The 18,428-nt window shown below is 38.1% G+C and overlaps 3 protein-coding genes across 3 annotated transcripts; all 3 read right to left on the bottom strand.

The window, feature by feature from the left end:
• Positions 1–12,593: 12,593 nt before the first annotated feature.
• On the bottom strand, positions 12,594–13,764 carry LOC148939022 (uncharacterized). Its single transcript, XM_089107323.1, has one exon. The coding sequence runs from the start codon at positions 13,593–13,595 to the stop codon at positions 12,885–12,887; it is 711 nt and encodes a 236-aa protein (XP_088963449.1). The 5' UTR covers positions 13,596–13,764; the 3' UTR covers positions 12,594–12,884.
• A 1,163-nt stretch (positions 13,765–14,927) lies between these two features.
• LOC148939021 (uncharacterized) lies at positions 14,928–15,506 on the bottom strand. The gene has a single exon (XM_089107340.1). The coding sequence runs from the start codon at positions 15,504–15,506 to the stop codon at positions 14,928–14,930; it is 579 nt and encodes a 192-aa protein (XP_088963466.1).
• Positions 15,507–15,831: 325 nt separating this feature from the next.
• LOC148939020 (uncharacterized) lies at positions 15,832–16,266 on the bottom strand. The gene has a single exon (XM_089107338.1). The coding sequence runs from the start codon at positions 16,264–16,266 to the stop codon at positions 15,832–15,834; it is 435 nt and encodes a 144-aa protein (XP_088963464.1).
• Positions 16,267–18,428: the final 2,162 nt, after the last annotated feature.

Below are 18,428 nucleotides of genomic sequence, written 5' to 3'. Positions count from 1 at the left end.
CCCCCCTTATATAGGCTATACCTAACCTACCCCTTATTGGGCATATATAGGGGGGGGGGGGGCTTAAAAAAATTTGCGATATAAATGCTTATTATATTCTTAATCAGCATAAAAAAAGGCCTTGAATGGGGTATTCAAATTTGTCCTAACTCAATAATATGATTTTGTAGATATTGACTGCAGTTTAAGGTCTGGATAAGTTTGTTAGGCCTAGGCTAGGGTAAATTTTTGTAGTTCATATTATTGAATTACAAATAAAGTAAACATACCACTCAGTGCCTTTTTGATAAAATTCTAATTTAACTACTTTTGACTAGTATCTTGGAAAGAGGTTAGGTTAGGAAAATGAAACTTTCAGGGATGGGTCTACAGGTAAAGTAGCCTATGTCCCTGGAAGGTATTTTGAAGTACTTACCTCCACTCCTTCTCCCTCTAGTGGATCCTGACCTTTGATGACCTTTAAAAATCTGTGTGCTGTAAAAGTGAAACCTTTCAAAATAAATCTTCTACTTAAATGAAGTAGCCTACAACAAAATTGTTTTCAGGGTAAAATTCTACTTTAGCTACTTTTGGTTATCTTGGAAAGGGGTTAGGTAAATGAAACCTTCAGGGATGGGTCTACAGGCTAAAGTATGTCTGGGGAACGGGTTTTGAATTAGGCCTATTTACCTCCACTCCCTCTCCATCTAGAGGGTCCTGAAATTTTCCTTCATTACAGGTCTATACCTATTTATATTTTGACAAAACATCATTCTACCTTTTATCATTTTATCAAAATACCTTCCTGGGACATACTTTAGCCTGTAGACCCATCCTTGAAAGTTTCATTTTCCTAACCTAACTCCTTTCCAAGATAGCCAAAAACAGCTAAAATAGAATTTTACTGCCTTTTTTATGCTCTTTCCAAATATAATAATTATTTTTGTTCAAAATGAATTTTAACCCCACCCCTATATATACCAATTCAGGGTATATATTTTCACATTAGGGGTGGGGATGGGGGTAAAGTTTAAACTTACTTCTTATTTACATCAGAAATAAAATTTACCCCCACCCCTCTTAATGTGCAAATATATACCCTGATTTGGTATATATATAGGGGTGAGGATAAATTCATTTTCAACAAAAATGATTATTATATTTGGTTGATTATTAAAGTTTATTTCTGATGCAAATGATAGGTAATTTTTAAAGTTGATTCTTTTAACATCCATGGAGAGAAACTATTTTCTATCACTAGTCACAGCAAACTAATTGGTGTCCTCAAGAATTGCATTAATAATGGACTAAAACAAGCTAGCTCAAGAATTGTGTTTATAATGAACTTTTCTTTGTCTTAGAAATGGTCAGCCAATGCCAAAGCTCCCAATTGAATAATTCACAAATGATCTTCACAATTTTGCTAGTAAACTAACCTATTTTCATCATATTTTATTGTCACCAATCTTCACTTACCTTAAATTACCTTAAATCGCACTTGCTAGCGATATGGACGAGTCCAGTGTACGCCAGTTAGTGATGATAGGGCCGCGGGACATCAGCTTCATCCCATTGTATGAGCCATAGTTTGGTTTCCCATTCCTTATCGAGATTGGCTTTGAAACTGTCAACGGATGGTGACAGTTGAGTTTCTTGAGTGTGTTTTATATAATAGACAAGTACCCAATTCATCCCCCCTCTCTATATAGCCCTAGGGGGGGGGCGATCCCATCTTCCCATTGGGGGGTGATCTTCATAAATTTTACTGAATTGCTACCTGATTTATGCCAAAGTTTCTGCAGAAATCAAGAAGTTTGCTAAATTTCAGCTGATTTTGCAAAATTGTTGCCTTTAGCAAAAATTCTACCAAATGCCAAAAAAGTTGGTGGGGGAGAGGAGGGGAGATACAGTGTGCCCCTCCCTGACAGGCGCATTCATCAGCTCATCAGGTGCATTCCAAACTGTGTGCCATGGCTTGCTGCACCAATCTCTGTCAACAGCTGACTTGAAGGCTTTGGTATTAGGGGACATGACTGCATTCTGGCTAAGGGAATTCCATACGTCAACCACACAGTTGGAGAAAAATTTGTTTTGCAGCCTGGTATTAGCACATTTCCAGTAGAGCTTCAGGGGGTGCCCTCTTGTTCTTAACAAACTATCTAACTAGAATAAGTCACAGATGATACCATGGTTGCAGATGAATTTGTATGTCATCAATATATCCCCTTGCTTACGTTGGTATGTGAGAGATGGTATATTGAGCCTCTGGAGTCTGGTAGAATATGGCAAATTTTGTAAACCCCTTATGCATTTTGTTGCTCACCACTGCACCAATTCCAGAATTGATTGGTCAAGCTTGTTAACTGGCATGGCAATGGACATCCCAAATTCTAATTTCTGGTTGGATCAGGCCCTTTAGGATCTTAGTAATCACTGCTGGAGATCTATTGTAGAATGTTCTCTTTATTATACAGTTTGGTTGGCTTTGGCTACTGCAGACTATGTGTGAAAGTTGAATTTGAGCTTGTTATCAACCAAGAATCCCAGATCTTTTTTTTTGCAGTGACTGGTTGTAAGTGGCTGTTTAAAACCACCATTGGATTCCATAAAATACTGGCTGAGAGGTTTTTTTGCTCCAAAGTGTATGGCCTTGCATTTCTGGATATTGAATTCTATTTGCCAGGTTTTTGCCCATGTTGAGAGTGCATTGAGATCTGTTTGGATGTCTTTGGTACTTTGGGGGTCCATAAATCAGACCAATTATTTTGGAATCATCAGCATATAAGCAAATCTTATTCTTTATGATTGAAGATGCATCATTAATATAGATGTTGAATAGAGTTGGGCTCAAAACTGTGCCTTTGGGTACTCTGCTTTCTACATCTGCTGATTCTGAGAAGAAAATTGATCCACCATCCCCAAATACTCTTACCACCTGCTTCTTGTTGGCAAGAAATTGCATTGTTCAATTTATGACTTCATTGTGGAGGCCTATTGCATTGATTTTAGAATTTAGTCTCCTGTGACATACTTTATTGAACACTTTTGCTAAGTCTAATAATATCATATCAACTGGGGATCCCATGTCCATAAGTTCTGTGACATGCTCATAAGCATCAATGAGTTTAGTATCAACTGATTGACTAGGGTCAAAGCCATGTTGGCTAGGAGATAGTAGCTTGTTTGCATTTAGGTGTTCAATAATGGCTGAGTTAACTATGCCTTCAAGAAGTTTTCCCACTCCCTAGGTGAGACTAATTGGTTGATAGTTGCTGGCTTCGTCTCTGCTGCTTCCTATATGAACAGGTGTAATGGAAGCTTCCTTCCAATCTTGTGGGATAGATTTAGTATTTAGAGACTTTTGGAATAGTAGGGTGAGAGGATGTGATATGACTCCATATGTCTCCTTTAAAAGCCAAGGGGCCGCTCTGTCAGGCCATGTTGATTTATTTGGGTTAATCTTCTTTAGTCAAGTCTCTACATCTACTTTAGTAATATTAATGGGCAGCATACTTTTTTGAATTTTGTACTGTGGGGGTCTGGAAGTTGGGCATTATCTGCAACTGTGGACACTGAACAGAACTGCTTATTTAATGCATTAGCTATCTCCTTGGGTTGCAGATTTTTGATCTATTTTGTACAAGTTGAGTGGCAGAATGCCTTCCAGGCTTACCCAATGACACATACCTCCAAAATTTCTTAGGGTTAGTTTTTGTTGCCAGCTGCCACTGATTCCTCATACTTCTTGGTGGTATTTCTTGCAAGACTTCTCGGCTGGTTACACACCTGTTTATATTTTGTGTAATAGTCAGCCTGGTTTTGATTCTTTGTGTACAGCTTCCAGTATTTCTTTTTTCTGTTCCTAGCCTTTTTAATTTCATTTGTAATATATGGGAGGGTTTTTGGTTTCCTTTTCCATTTTGTAGCAGAGTGATTTTCAATAGCCTTCAATAATATTCTTTCCATAGTTGTCCATGACTCTTCCACATCTATATTCTCAATGAAAGACCAATCACATTGAGTCAGTTCCTGACAAATTAGACTGTAATCAGTGTACACATGTTTTGTAAATTCTATTCTTTGGGGATACAGTCTAAAACTGCAACTTATGACAATGTGGTCACTAGCTGCAAATGGTGGTAGGGGCTCAATTCTTCTTATAGACTCTTGGTCTTTTGCTAGTAGAAGATCAAGTAGCAAAGGGTTCTGACCATTTCTATATCTTGTCAGGAAGTTAATTGCCTGGTACAAAGAATGATTAAATAGGCACTCCAGGAATGGTCTTATTGAACTATTTTCAGAAAAACTGAATCCATTGACCCATTGAATATTTGGGAGATCAAAATCACCAACATAATTATGTTTCCTTGTAGCTTCGTTTTAATATCAATTGAAGTACTCATAGCAAGTAGGAAGGATTCCAGACTAGGGGAACTGGGGCTTCTATTCATGCAACCAATGTAAAATGGCCCACAAGGTAGGAGGACAGATATCCACACTTGTCCAATATATGGCTCATAATCTGAATTAATTTCTATGCTTCCTACCTTCAGAGAGCTCTGGATGTACATGGCTATTCCTCTTCCTCCTTCTATAGATAAGTTGGTGACCAGGGTATAATCTTGTATCTGGATCTGGGTATCTCCGAGAGGAATATTGGTCCATTTAGGTTTAATCTTGCAGAAAGCATAAATGTATGCTTTTTCTGTTGAAATGGCATATTTTATCTCATGGAACTTTGACGTTAAACAATCTATGTTACTGAAGACAACTTTCAGACCATTTTTCATCCAATGCATGCAACTAGACCTTGGCGCCGCGCCGATGAGGGAAGACCGGTGGCGGCGGTGCCAAAAACCGCACGCCACGCCGCACTGCCGGTAAGATATCGGCGGCGGGCCGCCGGGATGAGGGAGGCGGCGTCCCGCTCGCGCGATCCATGTTGACCGCAAACAATAATGTTTTAATCAGTCTTTCTCAAATCACAGCATAAAATTACAACAGATTCGGGTCTATTCATGAGTTCAAAAATTCACAAGTTGCTGGCAGGAAACTGGTCTTCTTTGTTAGTCATTAAGAGAAGTAGAAATCTGGTAGAAACGAAATGGCTGTGGCGTTTCAGAACCCTTGCATAATATGAGTAGTTGAAGTATCTATTAGCTATGTATTCCTAACATAAATAATTATCAAAATTAGTAGTTTTTTTCATCGAGCGTTACTGCATACAAAACTTTGAATATAACTGAACTTAGAAGCTTAATTTTTTCATACCGCCTTTTGCATATATCTATTTTGTCTTCATTAAAACAGTTGAAATGGGCAAAGTTTGCATTGATGGTTTTTTGTTTTTGCTCTGTTTGATTCATAAAAATTTTTTTTGTGTTATAATCCGGTTTTTGTTTACAAATTAAAAAAAATGCGTTTTAAAGTTTTTTTTTGGCTTCTTTATAGAAAATATCATGTAGGCTAAAGTTGAATTGCTGCTATTTTATTGCTTTTGGCTGCTCTTTTGGATATTATTCATTTTTTCTTTTGGGGATTCATTCCAAATTATAAACTGATAAATACCTAATATCAGTCAAATTATAAACTGCATCTAAAAGGAGTAAATTTGTCAAATTGAAAAATAGATGATGAACACTTCACATGAGAACGCTTCAATAACAATGAAACAAAAATGGTTTATTCGGTATGAAGAAAAATGAAGTGCCAGCTATTTTCTTAGGTAAAAAATGAAAAGCTCATCCGTTTTAAATGTAATTAAATAAAATAATAAGCAGGCCGAAGGAGCTCCAGGAAAATGTTGAAATTTTCATCATAGTTCGTCACTTTCAATCCAAGCAAAATGTTAGGACACTTAGTATCAGTTACTGAGTTTAAGCTTTGATTTCCAAATGCTCACAAAAATTACCAAATTTAAGAAAGTCGCAACAATAAGTTACCTGTGGTCAAAATACTCAAAGACTCCTCTTTGATCCCCACCCAGGCTCAAAGCTTCTGCTATGGTCATTTCCACGGAAATCTCCAAACAGTTTCATTTTAAAATAGCTTTCAAGTGTAGTTAGGGGTATTTAGCCTTTTTTTCTTTTCTTCAAAGCTTTGAAAAAAGTGTTATAATATTCAAAATGTTACATTTGTTATATTTGTGCATATTTTTGGTAATCATTTGTGGGGTGATCGAATTTTTTAAACCACTGTAGATACGTAAGAACGTTGCAACATCTAGTACCCTAAGGTCATAAGACTGTCAAAGACTCTTCCTTGAGCCTCCCAAATTGAAAGCTTTTATTATGACCTGGCCTTTTAATGTAACTTGGGCACTGGACCAAGGGCGCCATTGTCACTCGAGCACAACGTTAGGTGGGGATGTCGATATTGCTTTCATCACACCAATTCGTTTTAGTGCGAATCTGCCTGGTACTTAAGGATGAATGTTTTCAAAGTAAACCAGTTTCATCAATAAGAAAAAAACGGGTTGGACGCATATGTCCCTTTCCCTTTGGACAATAAAACCATGCAAGTGCTGTATCAAGTATAACTCACGAAAATCTTGTTAATTTTTGTCAACTTTTAACTTTTTGGCATCCCTGCTTTCAATTAAAAAAAAATCAAGGTACTATCACTTAAATATAATAACTCCCTATCCCCCCCTCTGGATACCATCTTGATAGGATACCATCTCTGCTTTAAATAAATAAAAAATTAATTTATTGGTAACCTTACTTTAAAAAAAAATCGAGGTATTATCATTTAAATATGATAGCTCACTACCCCCCCCCCCCTCTGAATACCACCTTGATAGGATGCCGTCTCTGCTTTAAATTAAAAAAAACTTTTTGGCATCCCTGGTTTCGATAACAAAAATTGACATTATCATTTAATTGTAATACCTCCCTACCCCCCTCCCCCTCAGGATACCACGTTAATAGGATACCGTCTCAGCTTTCATTAGAAAAATAATATACTTAATAAATAGCTAGGTCACTATATGGTTCAAACAAACACGCAAAATAACGTTGAACAGCTTAGTGTTCCTTGAAAAAAAAAATTGAGGAAATGAGTAAAGGGATACAAAGACAACAACAAAAATGTCAAAATTATTCAGATATACCTCAAATTATTGGAAAACTGAGTCATAGATTCGCCGTGGCATTCAATAAGATCCAAATAATCTATTTAAAAGGGAGCACACACAAAAGCCAAATCAGGCCTGTAGCCTATGATAAATCTCAAAATACCCAAGACAATGAACAAGTCCTAATGGGGGGCCCTGGGTCTATCAAAATATTTCAATGGTTTCCAAGGGAATTTGATATCATTTTCTTCTGTCTCCACTTTAAATGAAAAAAATAATTATCTTTTTGGCATCCCTGCTTTCAAAAACAAATGAGGTATTGTCATTTGAAAATGATAGCCCCCTATCCCCCCCACCTATTTATTTATTACAATTTATTTATTAATCATATTTTTGGGGTACCGTCCGGTTTTATCTTTAATTACCTAAACGTGTACCTAGCATAGGCTATTGCTAAATTTTGTCTCAATAGAAGGTTCTTTTTTTCGGGGGGGGGGGAGTAAAAATGTTTCAGAAAGAAGATAGTATTTTCTATCAGGTGTTCAACAATTGAGTATTAAATATTAAGAAAATTTTATCTAAAAACAGCAAAAAAAAAATCTGAAAACTTACAATTCAGCTGTAGAAACAAGATTTCGGCTATAAATTTCAAAATACAACTTAATGATGAAGCTGTATAGTATTTAATGCGTTCTATAATTCTATTCAACTTGAAAAAAAAATTCTTGACTACAAATGATGTAAGAAATAGCGATTGGGAAAGTGCATTCGAAATGATTTAAACTCATTTCATAAAGACGATACTTTTCTTTGTCAACATATTAAGAACTGTGTATATTGTAATATTTGCAATTGCATATTGCATCTGTCTGGTTTTTATGCACAGTAACAAAAGAGACGAAAATTAATGAACAAGAGAGTAGTGAAGAATTATGGTATGCAAAGCAATATTTGGCAGGGAAAGTCACTGGTGATAAATCGCTAGGGGTGGCACCGTGATTGCGTGATTTTCGGGTATTTTGGGAACCAATTTTTTTTTCAGGGAAATACTCGAAAATTCTGGGATAGTGCCCTTCTTGATTTCTAATCAGGAAAATCAAGATACTAAACCACACGAGAAGGAAAAGCTCCGACTTTGCGGTTGACGCAATAAAGAATTGCCGCAAAATTAATTTAAAGTCGACCGAACGCCGCCGCCTCTGCCGGGGGCGGCGCGCCGGCTTGTTACGACACTGCGGCGGAGTTCGACCGGGCCTCTCGTCGGCGGCGTTGGGTCGATCCGCCGGCGCGGCGCTGGGGTCTACATGCAACTTTTATTTGGGCTGTGTGTGTTATTATCCAGATCATTACATTCCCCAGACTCTATGCTGCTGTGGTTTGAATCATCACTCATGAAAACAGTCAGAAAGAATACAGCTTACTGATCTTGCACTGTAAAAAGATTCACTTGATTCATCAATAGTACTTATTTCAACATTAGAAGACACGGGGCTTTTTATGCTACTATCTATATTTCTTTGAGGATCATCTAGTTTGTGTCCATTGCAGCTGGTGCTGTGGAGGTGGGCACGTTATTTGGAACAATTTTGTTTTTTGAATGACTAGGTTTTCTTCACCATTAGCTTGTCATGCATGAAGTACTTCATACAGCTTTGTCCTCTTTATATGGTCGGATTTTGAAACATCATTTATAAACTGAATTTGGCTGGTTCCTTTTCTCTCATATGACTTTTGCAGGATATCTAGGTTCTGTACAGCATTTCTTGCAGGTTCAAGTGGTTCAAGCGTTTTGTTAACTATGGCTTGTATTTCAGCTGCACTAGTGTCACTATGGGCATTACCTTGACAAACAGGACACTTCCATTCACAACCTAATCTCCTTGTCATTTTTGTCAGAAGACTATACTCGGGTTTGCTAATTTCAAGGCAATTGATGCAAAGCCATTGTTTACAAATGTCACAGTTCATTGCACTAGATTCTTCGTCAAGGTTCTCATCACAAGCAGCACAAATGTCTTTGCCTTTTTTTGGGCTTTCTTGATGCCTTTTTGGTGGCATTCTGCAACTTTCAGGCACTGATAACAAGGCAACACCAAATAAAGTGTTTCCAGCAAGAATCACACTATTCCAGCATGATACACGTATTTTTCTCTTATTAGTTCAATATCATCATAACAAATTAATCACTTGTAGCCACAGTTTTCACAATTTTTTTTTCACCGACAAGCTAAACTAGGTGTATCTTGTTCAGATAGAAAGTCATTGTTGTGTTCAATGAGAGACATTTGTTTAAATCAGTTTATTGAAGCCAACCGACCTGCAACACAAAACAACAAGCGTAAGCACATAGCAAGCAATACAATGAGAGCATTACAGGCGGCACAAGCATATCATAACAAAGGTAAGCATACAACATCTTCCTTCACAAAAAAAAAAAAAAAAAAACAAATAAAAAAAAAAAAAAAAAAAACTCTTCTGAAGCATCATAATCACTATCGTAAATAACCATAGTTCCATTTAGTTATTCACAGATCGAAAATCTGTCTTGGTTTTATGGGCCTTCCATATCTTGACACGCGTGGCCCAAATAGAGTCCCGTTCGTATTAGAATTCCTATTACTGCTCACTGGAACCGGATTCGGAGTTGCAATTGGTGTGGCTGGAACATCAGCATTTTCATCAACTCTAAACCTTGATGGAGTAGCAATAGTCGGACTGGTAGCGTCTAGTTTTTCAGGGGACTCAGTACCCTCAAGTAATGGACCCGGCGCAATGGACTGGCTCTCATCTGAGTCTACAAGTTCGTTTGGAATGTTAATTTCGGTTTCCCCGGCGCAGTGAATCTAGGCTTCAAATGCACGCGATTTCGTCTGTAAGTATTTCCATTTTCCGTTTGTACTAGGTAAGATCTTGGCTCTGGCATTGACAGAACTATCCCTTTCTTCCAATGCTTATCTTCTTTTGACAGTTTCATCCAAACTGTTTTGTTTGGACTCAGCAAAGCTAAGTCTTTCACATGCCGGTCATAGTCGGTTTTCTGCCTACACTGGTTTCTTTCATGAACCCTGATGATCTCTTTTCTAGGTATTACCTTGGGACACAGCTGGATAGTTGGTAGAATCAACCTCGGAGTCCTGCTCATGAGCAGTTGATCCGGTGATGCAGATCCACTGATTGGAGTACTGTACTCAAGGAGACCAAGATAAGGATCCGAATTGGAGTCAACTGCTTTCTGCATGATTCTTTTCGCAATGTCTACTGCCTTTTCTTTATGTCCATTCGATTTTGGGAAGTTCGGGCTTGATGTACAGAGCTGGATGTCGTACAGTTGCAGAAAACTAAGGAACTCACTGGATGAGAACTGCGGCCCATTTTTTGACCGAATCTTCAACGGTATGCCATATCTAGCAAAATGTGACTTGAGTTTGGTGATGATTTCCGACGAAGTTGTGCAGTTCAACTTGTCAATCTCGATGAACCGGCTATAGTAGTCACTGGTAATGAGGTAGTTTCTGCCCTCCAATTGACAAAGGTCTACACCGATAGCTTCCCATGGGCCTTGGGGTAGTGGAGTAGAAAGCAAAGACTCTCTGGGGTTGTTTGGTGCATATTTCCCACACGATTCGCAGCTCTTTACAAACTCTTCTACTTCATGGTTCATTCCAGGCCAGAAAACGTTCGCGCTCTCTGTTTGGTTTTTTCCCTGCCCATGTGGGATGCATGCAGTTGCTGGAGAATGTTTGGCTGGATGGCTAAAGGAATGACAATTCGGTCAGCCTTCAAGATGATGCCATCAACAACCGCTAGCTCTTCTCTGAAATTCCAGTATGGGATAACAGGTCTTGGACAAGACTTCCTGAAAACAGGTCACCCTTCCTGGATCACTTTGATGAGGGTTTGCATGACTGGATCTCGCTGATTTTCTTTTCGGATTTGCTCCATTTTTGTATCACTAACAGGTATGTGCTTAACAAACGAGTTTACATGAAATTCAATCTCATTTTGAAAATCGTCGCTTTCTTCAGATGTGTGCAGTCTTGACAGGGCATCAGCTACTGGGATATCTTTGCCTCTAATGTAGTGAACCTCCAAATCGTACGGCTGTATCTGAAGCGTCATCCTTTGCAGCCTTGGTGGTGCCTGAGACAAAGGCTTTGACAGAATGGTTTCCAATGGCTTGTGATCTGTGTACAGCTTGACTTTTCGGCCATAAATGTATTGGTGAAATTTCCGACAGCCAAACATGATTGCATACAGCTCCTTCTCGATCTGTGAGTAGCGCTGTTCTGTCTCATTCAATGCTTTTGAGGCAAATGCCACAATCTGTCCGTGAGTTAAAAGCTCTGCCCCGAGGCCATGTTTTGACGCATCTGTTTTCAACTCTACTTCCTTACTTTGAGCATCGAATGCAGCTAGGTTCTGACAAATAGAAACCTTGATCTTCTTCATCTCTGATTTGTGAGCATCTGTCCACTGGAATGTATCCTGCTTTCCTAACTCTCTTAATGAGTGGTTCAAAGTCGAAAGATTTGGAATGTAACGAGATAGGAAATTGACCATTCCTAAAAACGTCATGAGCTCCTCCTTGCTTGTAGGACATGGCATTTCCTTTATAGCCTGAACCTTCCTTGGATCCGGCTTTATGCCTTCAGCTGTGATGACATGGCCAAAATAAGGGATACTGTGAGCATCAAATATACATTTCTCCGGGTTGAATTTCACTCCTTCCTTTCTGGCCCTCTCTAGCACGCATAAAAGGTTTCTATCATGCTCGTCATCTTTACCAGATACTATTATGTCATCCACAATCACACTTAGACCTTCTAGATTGTTGAACGTTTCCTCCATTTTCTGTTGGAATATGTCCTGAGCACACACAATCCCAAAAGGCATTCTCATGTATCGATATCTTCCAAACGGTGTATTGAAAGTTGTCATCAATGACGATGGTTCTGACAGTTTGAGCATCCAATACCCAGACTTTGCATCTAGCTTAGTAAACCTGTTGTGACCATGAAGCCGTGCAGCTATGTCTTCAAAAGTTGGCATGGGGTAAAAGGGTCGTTGTATAGCATTATTTAGATCCCTTGGATCTAAACACAAACGCAGAGACCCATCTTTTTTTTCAACGGTGACAATTGAGTTTACCCACTCAGTAGGAGTTGTAACTTTCTGTATAATACCCTGTTTTTCCAGCTGTTCTAACTCACTTTTTAGCTTGTCATGAAGGGCAAAGGGTATACGTCTCACTGGATGTACAGTTGGCACAGCATCTGGCTTCAGATGTATGGCGCACTCACCCTGCAGTTCGCCTATGCCAGTGAAGACGTCAGCAAAGTCTTTTTTTTACCTTCTGGATGAACAGCATTTCATGATTGTGCTCAACAGATCCTGCCACTTCCACAAGACGCATGTCGACGCATGCTTCATAGCCAAGTATTGGCATGGCCTTGGTTTTTACAACAAAGAACTCATATCTACCTGTGGTAGCCTTGTTGTATGTGCATGACAGCATACATATCCCGATTACTGGGATTCTCGTACCTCCGTATGCAACAAGAATATGCTTGGTCTCTTTCAATTCAGGTCTAGGGACAATTTTCTGAAACAGATCAACTGGAATGACATTGGCTTCTGCTCCAGTATCGATTTTGAACTTAATGTTCGATTCCTGTTTGTTCACGATGATTTCTGCAGTCGGTTGGCTTCCTTTTATATTTACGACGGATCCCACAAAGAGTGTATTGATGAATACTTGGTCGATCTGAGATGCATTTACACTTTCAACAGCATGCACTGGTTTGCTTCTGCAAACTCTGGCAAAGTGATTTTAGCGTCCACAACTTGAACAAATTTTTCCTTTTGCTGGGCACCTGTGATTTGGATCATATTGCCCTCCACAGAAGTAGCACTGCTTAGGCTGTGAATCATATGCTGACTGGTGTTGCTTCCTTTTATGTAGACTATCGATCTCCTGTTTGATATTCACATTTTTTGAAACATCTGCCATTGTTGAGAGCTGTGCCTGGGTTGTCTCATGGGCTCTAGCAATTTCTATGGCTTTTGAAAGTACTAATGTACCACCTTCTGACAAAAGTTTCTCCCGAATTTTTGGTGATAAGATTCCACAAACAATTCTGTCTCTCACCATATCATTAATGGTTGTTACTGGGTAATCACAATCCTTAACCAACACGCGTATGGCTGTTATATACTGTTCCACTGATTCATGCACACTTTGGTCTCGTTTGTGAAACTTGTACCGAGCAAAGACTGGGTTGACAGATGGTGAAATATGTTCCTTGAACTTTTCTAGGTAGCAAGCAATTTTATCTGTCTCTTCTGCCTGCAATGTCCAAGTACTGTATACATCTCGACCTTTTTCACCAAGCCACAGAAGTAGATATGCACACTGTTGCTTTTCAGTTTTTCCACTTAAAGGGCCTGTGAACATTAGCCGCACATGTTGTTCAAATTTTTTCCATGACTCATGACTGGCTGCTTCCCAGTCAAAACGAGGTGAAGGCGTAGAGTTGTCCATCTTGACTATTTTTCTGACACCATGTTGTGTTCAATGAGAGACCTTTGTTTAAATCAGTTTATTGAAGCCAACCAACCTGCAACACAAAACAACAAGCGTAAGCACATAGCAAGCAATACAATGAGAGCATTACAGGCGGCACAAGCATATCATAACAAAGGTAAGCATACAACAGTCATCACCTGATCAATTGTTACAATAATACACTTTTCCTCTAAATCAGACAAGTTATTAAATATGCTTCTTCTTTTAAAGGTCCTCCATGAGCTGGCATGAGTTACAAACAATCATTTTATCTAGTTTACTAAATTGGGTTGGAAAACTCGAATTGACAGTTCAAAATCTTTAGAGATAAAAAGATAGCCCTGTCTAGAGTTTCAACTGCTGTTAAGATGATGATTAGCATAGGCCTAGCCTATAGCTGTCCAACTAGGTATATTACTCTATTGATTCCTTCAGCAGAGGGGATGGACCAGGCTACACTAAACCAATAGTGTTCTTAGCACAATCTGTATGAAATGCTTGAATAGGCCTATATTAAGTCCGACTTGTAAAATAAATAATTACAGCTTATCAGATCTAATTACTCAGATCTTCATTGCACATGCTCCAGTTTTGAATACAATATTAGAATGCTTACTGCATAATATGAACATACTGCATATGAAAAAGGAAGAATTTCATTGTGTTAACCTGAATAAACATCCTGTATATTAAAAAGTAAGAATGTCATTGTGTTAACCTGAATAAACATACTGCATATTAAAAACTAAGAATTTTATTGTGTTGGCCCAGTTTTTTTTAGTTAGATTGCCTATATATCCTAAGACTATGTGTGAGATCATCAGGGGGTTGGAGATGAATTGTCACAAATGTGGCTTTAACCATAAAAAATGGAAAAAATTAGTAATCTTAAAATACCTCTCATTTTCTTCTAGCATGTCTCCTTCTGAAGAGCCAATATTCTGTAATTTTACCAAATTGCATTACTTTGCTTAAATTGCGTTTATCAGCAAAAGAATGGTGGTGGTCCACCTATTATTTCCAGAGGCCAAAGGCCCATTTTATGCCTTAAGCCAGACACACATAAATGTTTCTAAGAATCTGCTTCTAACAAAGTGCATCATTACCTTAAATTGCAGCTTGGACCAACCTCAGATATCTCCTTGTAGAGCTGCAGAGTTGAAAATTTAAGTTGTATTCAGGATTCTTTAGTGAGCAGGTGCACTGTGCTGATCCATAGCTTCCCAGTTGAGTGTACACTTGTTGGAGGACCATTCAGCATCCAGTCTTCATTTGAAGATGTCCACAGATTCAGCAGTAACAGTTTCTTCAGAGAGTATTGTTCCAACTGTTGATGATTCTTGAGGAAAAGAATTGAGTGCAGACTCTGGATAGGGCAGGCTGCTTAACAAGTTTCAACTGATGACCTATAGTTCTTGAGTTAGGGCCAACAGTGGGAAATAATGCTAGGAGTATATTAGCCCTCATTAACTTATAGGTTAACATGCTATCACCGCTATTTCTCCTGTATACAAGAGTTAGGAGTTTCAGCTTTGCTAGTCTTGCAGGCCAGGAATGTTCCTTCATGCTGGATATCACTTTGGTGGCACATCTTTGTACATATTCCAACACTTTTATGTCTTTTTTTTTAATAACAGGAGGCTCTAGAGACATTCCAACTTCAAGTTTAGGACACACAAGTCCCTTATACAGAAGACTGATGGCTTTAGGGGAATGAGTGGGAAGAGTACACTTAATCAGCTCCATGGTTGAATTAGCACCAGAAGCAGGCTTCCTAGCATGAGTGCTGAATTTTAATTCATTGTCAATAGTGATTCCAAGATCTTGCTCAGTATTTGCAGAGGAAAGTTGGTGACCTGAGAAAAAATAAGAGCAACAAGGGTTCATTTTGCCAAAGTGAATGACATGGCACTTGACAACATTGAATTTAAGAAGCCAAGCCTCAGTCCATTGATCAAGTAGTACAAAATTATTTTGTAGAAGGGCATGATCTTCACAGGACAAGGTTGATCAGATGAGCTTCAGGTCATCAGCATAGAGTGTTAGTTTACTGCTGATAGTAGAAGGAGCATCATTGATGAATACACTAAAAAGTGTAGGACCCAAAACACTACCATGAGGAACTCCACTCAAAACATGCTTAGGACAAAGAAAGAATATTGCTACAAGAGTCATCAAATAACTGAATACATTAAGATTGCAAATAAAGAATTCAGAGCAGTGACTTCTCTTCAAGCTTGACAGCATGTAATTTGATTGCAAGTTGCTTGTGACAAACTTTGTCAAAAGCTTTAGAAAATTCAAACTGACTTGTCAGTAGGCACCCTGTATCAAGTAACTTAGTGATATGGTCATATGATTCAAGGAGATTGGTATCAACAGATCTTCCAGAATCAAAGCCATGCTGTGAGCTTTGCAAGAGATTATTTGCTTCAAGATGTCTAATAACTGCATAATTAATTATTTTTTCAAGAACCTTAACAACTGCTGATGGCATGCTGATAGATTGGTAATTTTTAGCAAGGTCCTTTCTACCTTTCTTAAATATTTGAATGATATGGCAGTTTTCCAATCCAGAGGTAGTCTGGAAAGATTGAATGATAACTTGAACAGCAGGGAAAGAGGTTGAAACAATAATGTTTGGCATTCATGGAGGATAAAAGCTTGAATGCAGTCTGGACCAGCAGATTTATTCATTTTAAGGAACATAAGTTGCTTTAGAACTATTGTATCATTAATCAAAAAGGCTCCATCTTATTTGATACATCATATATAGGAGATATAGGAGGTGGGGGAAAAACAATACTGGAATTGGAGGAGAAAACATTCAAATTTTTGGTTGCAAATTTCAACTTTCAGCTCAGGATCAGCATTTGTTTGACTACTACTCTTGTGTTGAATATCAAGGACTGTGTGTCTGCTGCAACATTTTTCAGAGGTATAACTGCTCTTCAACTGCTTGATATTGTTGGTTGTCTGGTTATAAAAGAGTAATGAAGAGTTAATAATTTTCTGGGGTTTTCTTTTCCCTGTAACACTTCCATGCTTGATGTTTTCTATTAATTATCTTACTTGTTTCAGTAGTTAAAAAGGTATACTTTTGGTCTGTTTAGCCCAAATAATTCTGTTGCAAAACTTCAGCATGCAAAATTACAGTTTTCACATTAGACCAACTCTCATCAATATCATTGGTGATAAGCTGTTCCTGATTGAAATTGGCAAGTTTTTTGGGGACTAGTTTGTACTTCACATATTTTTGTTGCTTGGAAGAGGCTTGTTTAGTTGGCAAACATAACGATGAAATAATTACAACATGGTCACTATTACCAACGGGTGTGGTTATAAATGTCAACATTTCTGCTATAAAAAGTAGGGGGGATATAGGTAGATTGTCTCTGAGGGACCATGGATCCATTCTGTGCCTCAAATGACATAGATGGAAAATCATACTATGTTTTAAATTATGAAAGATAGAATGTGGATACATCTCTGATAAAAAAAAACAAAAAACTGAAGATAGGAGAAGGGGGGCGTTGGGTCTGCTTTGGTCCTGCTGCCCCTTCACTTCTTACTCATTGCCAATTGAAAACTCTTGTATAATTCTTATTCAAATAAGGCGCAGCTTGTCTACCTTTATGCTCAGAAGTTGACAGCTAGGGGGGTCACAGGCCTGTTTTATGCCTCCAATTATGTGAGTTGAAAATTCTTGTATAATTCTGCTTACAAAAGAGTGCTGCATTCTTGCTTTTCTGCATTCCATGCTTGTACAAAATGCTTGGTGAGGAGATTGTAGAGAGAGGTGCCCTGTGTGCACTTTATGCCTTTTATCATGCTGATTGAAACTCCTTGCAAAATTATAGTTGAAGTAAGGCATGTTTTGGCATCAAATCAGAAGTTAGCTTGTTTTTGCACTAAACCAGGACTTTGCTCACTTTAGTGCAAAGTAAATATCTAACTTTTGTTCTAATGTTTGCCATAGGACAAAAAAACAAAAACAAAAAACAATGCCATATACTTGTATTAGCTCTCCAAAGATTATTTAATCAGCATGAAAAATAAAAACTAATCTGGCTTATTTTAAATTTGTTTTTTTTTTTGCTATAGGCGAAATTTTCTGATATTAATACTTATAAACCAGCAATGGGTAGGCCCCAATTTTGTTAGCAACGAGAGAACTAATAAATTTTAGGAGGCACTATACCATTCCTCTTCCCCAGTCTTAAGTGTAGAGATGGAAACAACAAACTCACCAATTCTATTAATGCAGATGGGTGCACTTCAGACCCATTGGAAAATCCTCTTTATTTTGGGAGCATGTATCAGAGCCATGAAACACCACCAGAGCTGAAAAATTCTGACAACTTGGGTTCTGTCTCATAGAAATTATTATATCCATTGTATAACAGAAAATTCTATACCTGCAGCTTTCAATTTTATGATAAGTAACTCATTGGAAAGCAACAGTTTTTGCTAAGTCTAGGAAGATCATGTTGACAGGAAAACTTTTGTCAAGTAGTGCTGTGACATAATCATACACCTGTAGAAGGTTAGTGTTGATGGATCTGCCTGATCTGAAGTTATGTTGAGAAGGAGTGAGTTATTGGCCTGAAAGTGCTGCATTAAAGCTTTGTCCACAAACCTTTCAAAAACCTCAACAACTATAAAAGTTATGCTGATGGGGTATTCATTTTCAGGGCAAACTTAAGGTCTTTTTCTTTAGATTAGAGTAATGTATGACATTTTCTAATCAGAAGCTAGTTGTCCTTTTTGGAGATAGCTGAAAGAGGTTCTATAGGGAAGAGTTGAGGA

The sequence above is a fragment of the Artemia sp. Qi Xiang Cuo genome, unplaced genomic scaffold (assembly GCF_049724085.1).
Source record: "Artemia sp. Qi Xiang Cuo unplaced genomic scaffold, ASM4972408v1 HiC_scaffold_22, whole genome shotgun sequence".
Taxonomy (NCBI): Eukaryota; Metazoa; Arthropoda; class Branchiopoda; order Anostraca; family Artemiidae; genus Artemia; species Artemia sp. Qi Xiang Cuo.
This window is presented reverse-complemented; position numbering and strand designations above follow the sequence as displayed.

What these genes read in the sequence shown, in the direction of transcription:
- LOC148939020 (XM_089107338.1), bottom strand. Translation starts at nt 16,266, where the DNA reads ATGCCAAACATTATTGTTTCAACCTCTTTCCCTGCTGTTCAAGTTATC.
- LOC148939021 (XM_089107340.1), bottom strand. Translation starts at nt 15,506, where the DNA reads ATGAACCCTTGTTGCTCTTATTTTTTCTCAGGTCACCAACTTTCCTCT.
- LOC148939022 (XM_089107323.1), bottom strand. Translation starts at nt 13,595, where the DNA reads ATGGACAACTCTACGCCTTCACCTCGTTTTGACTGGGAAGCAGCCAGT.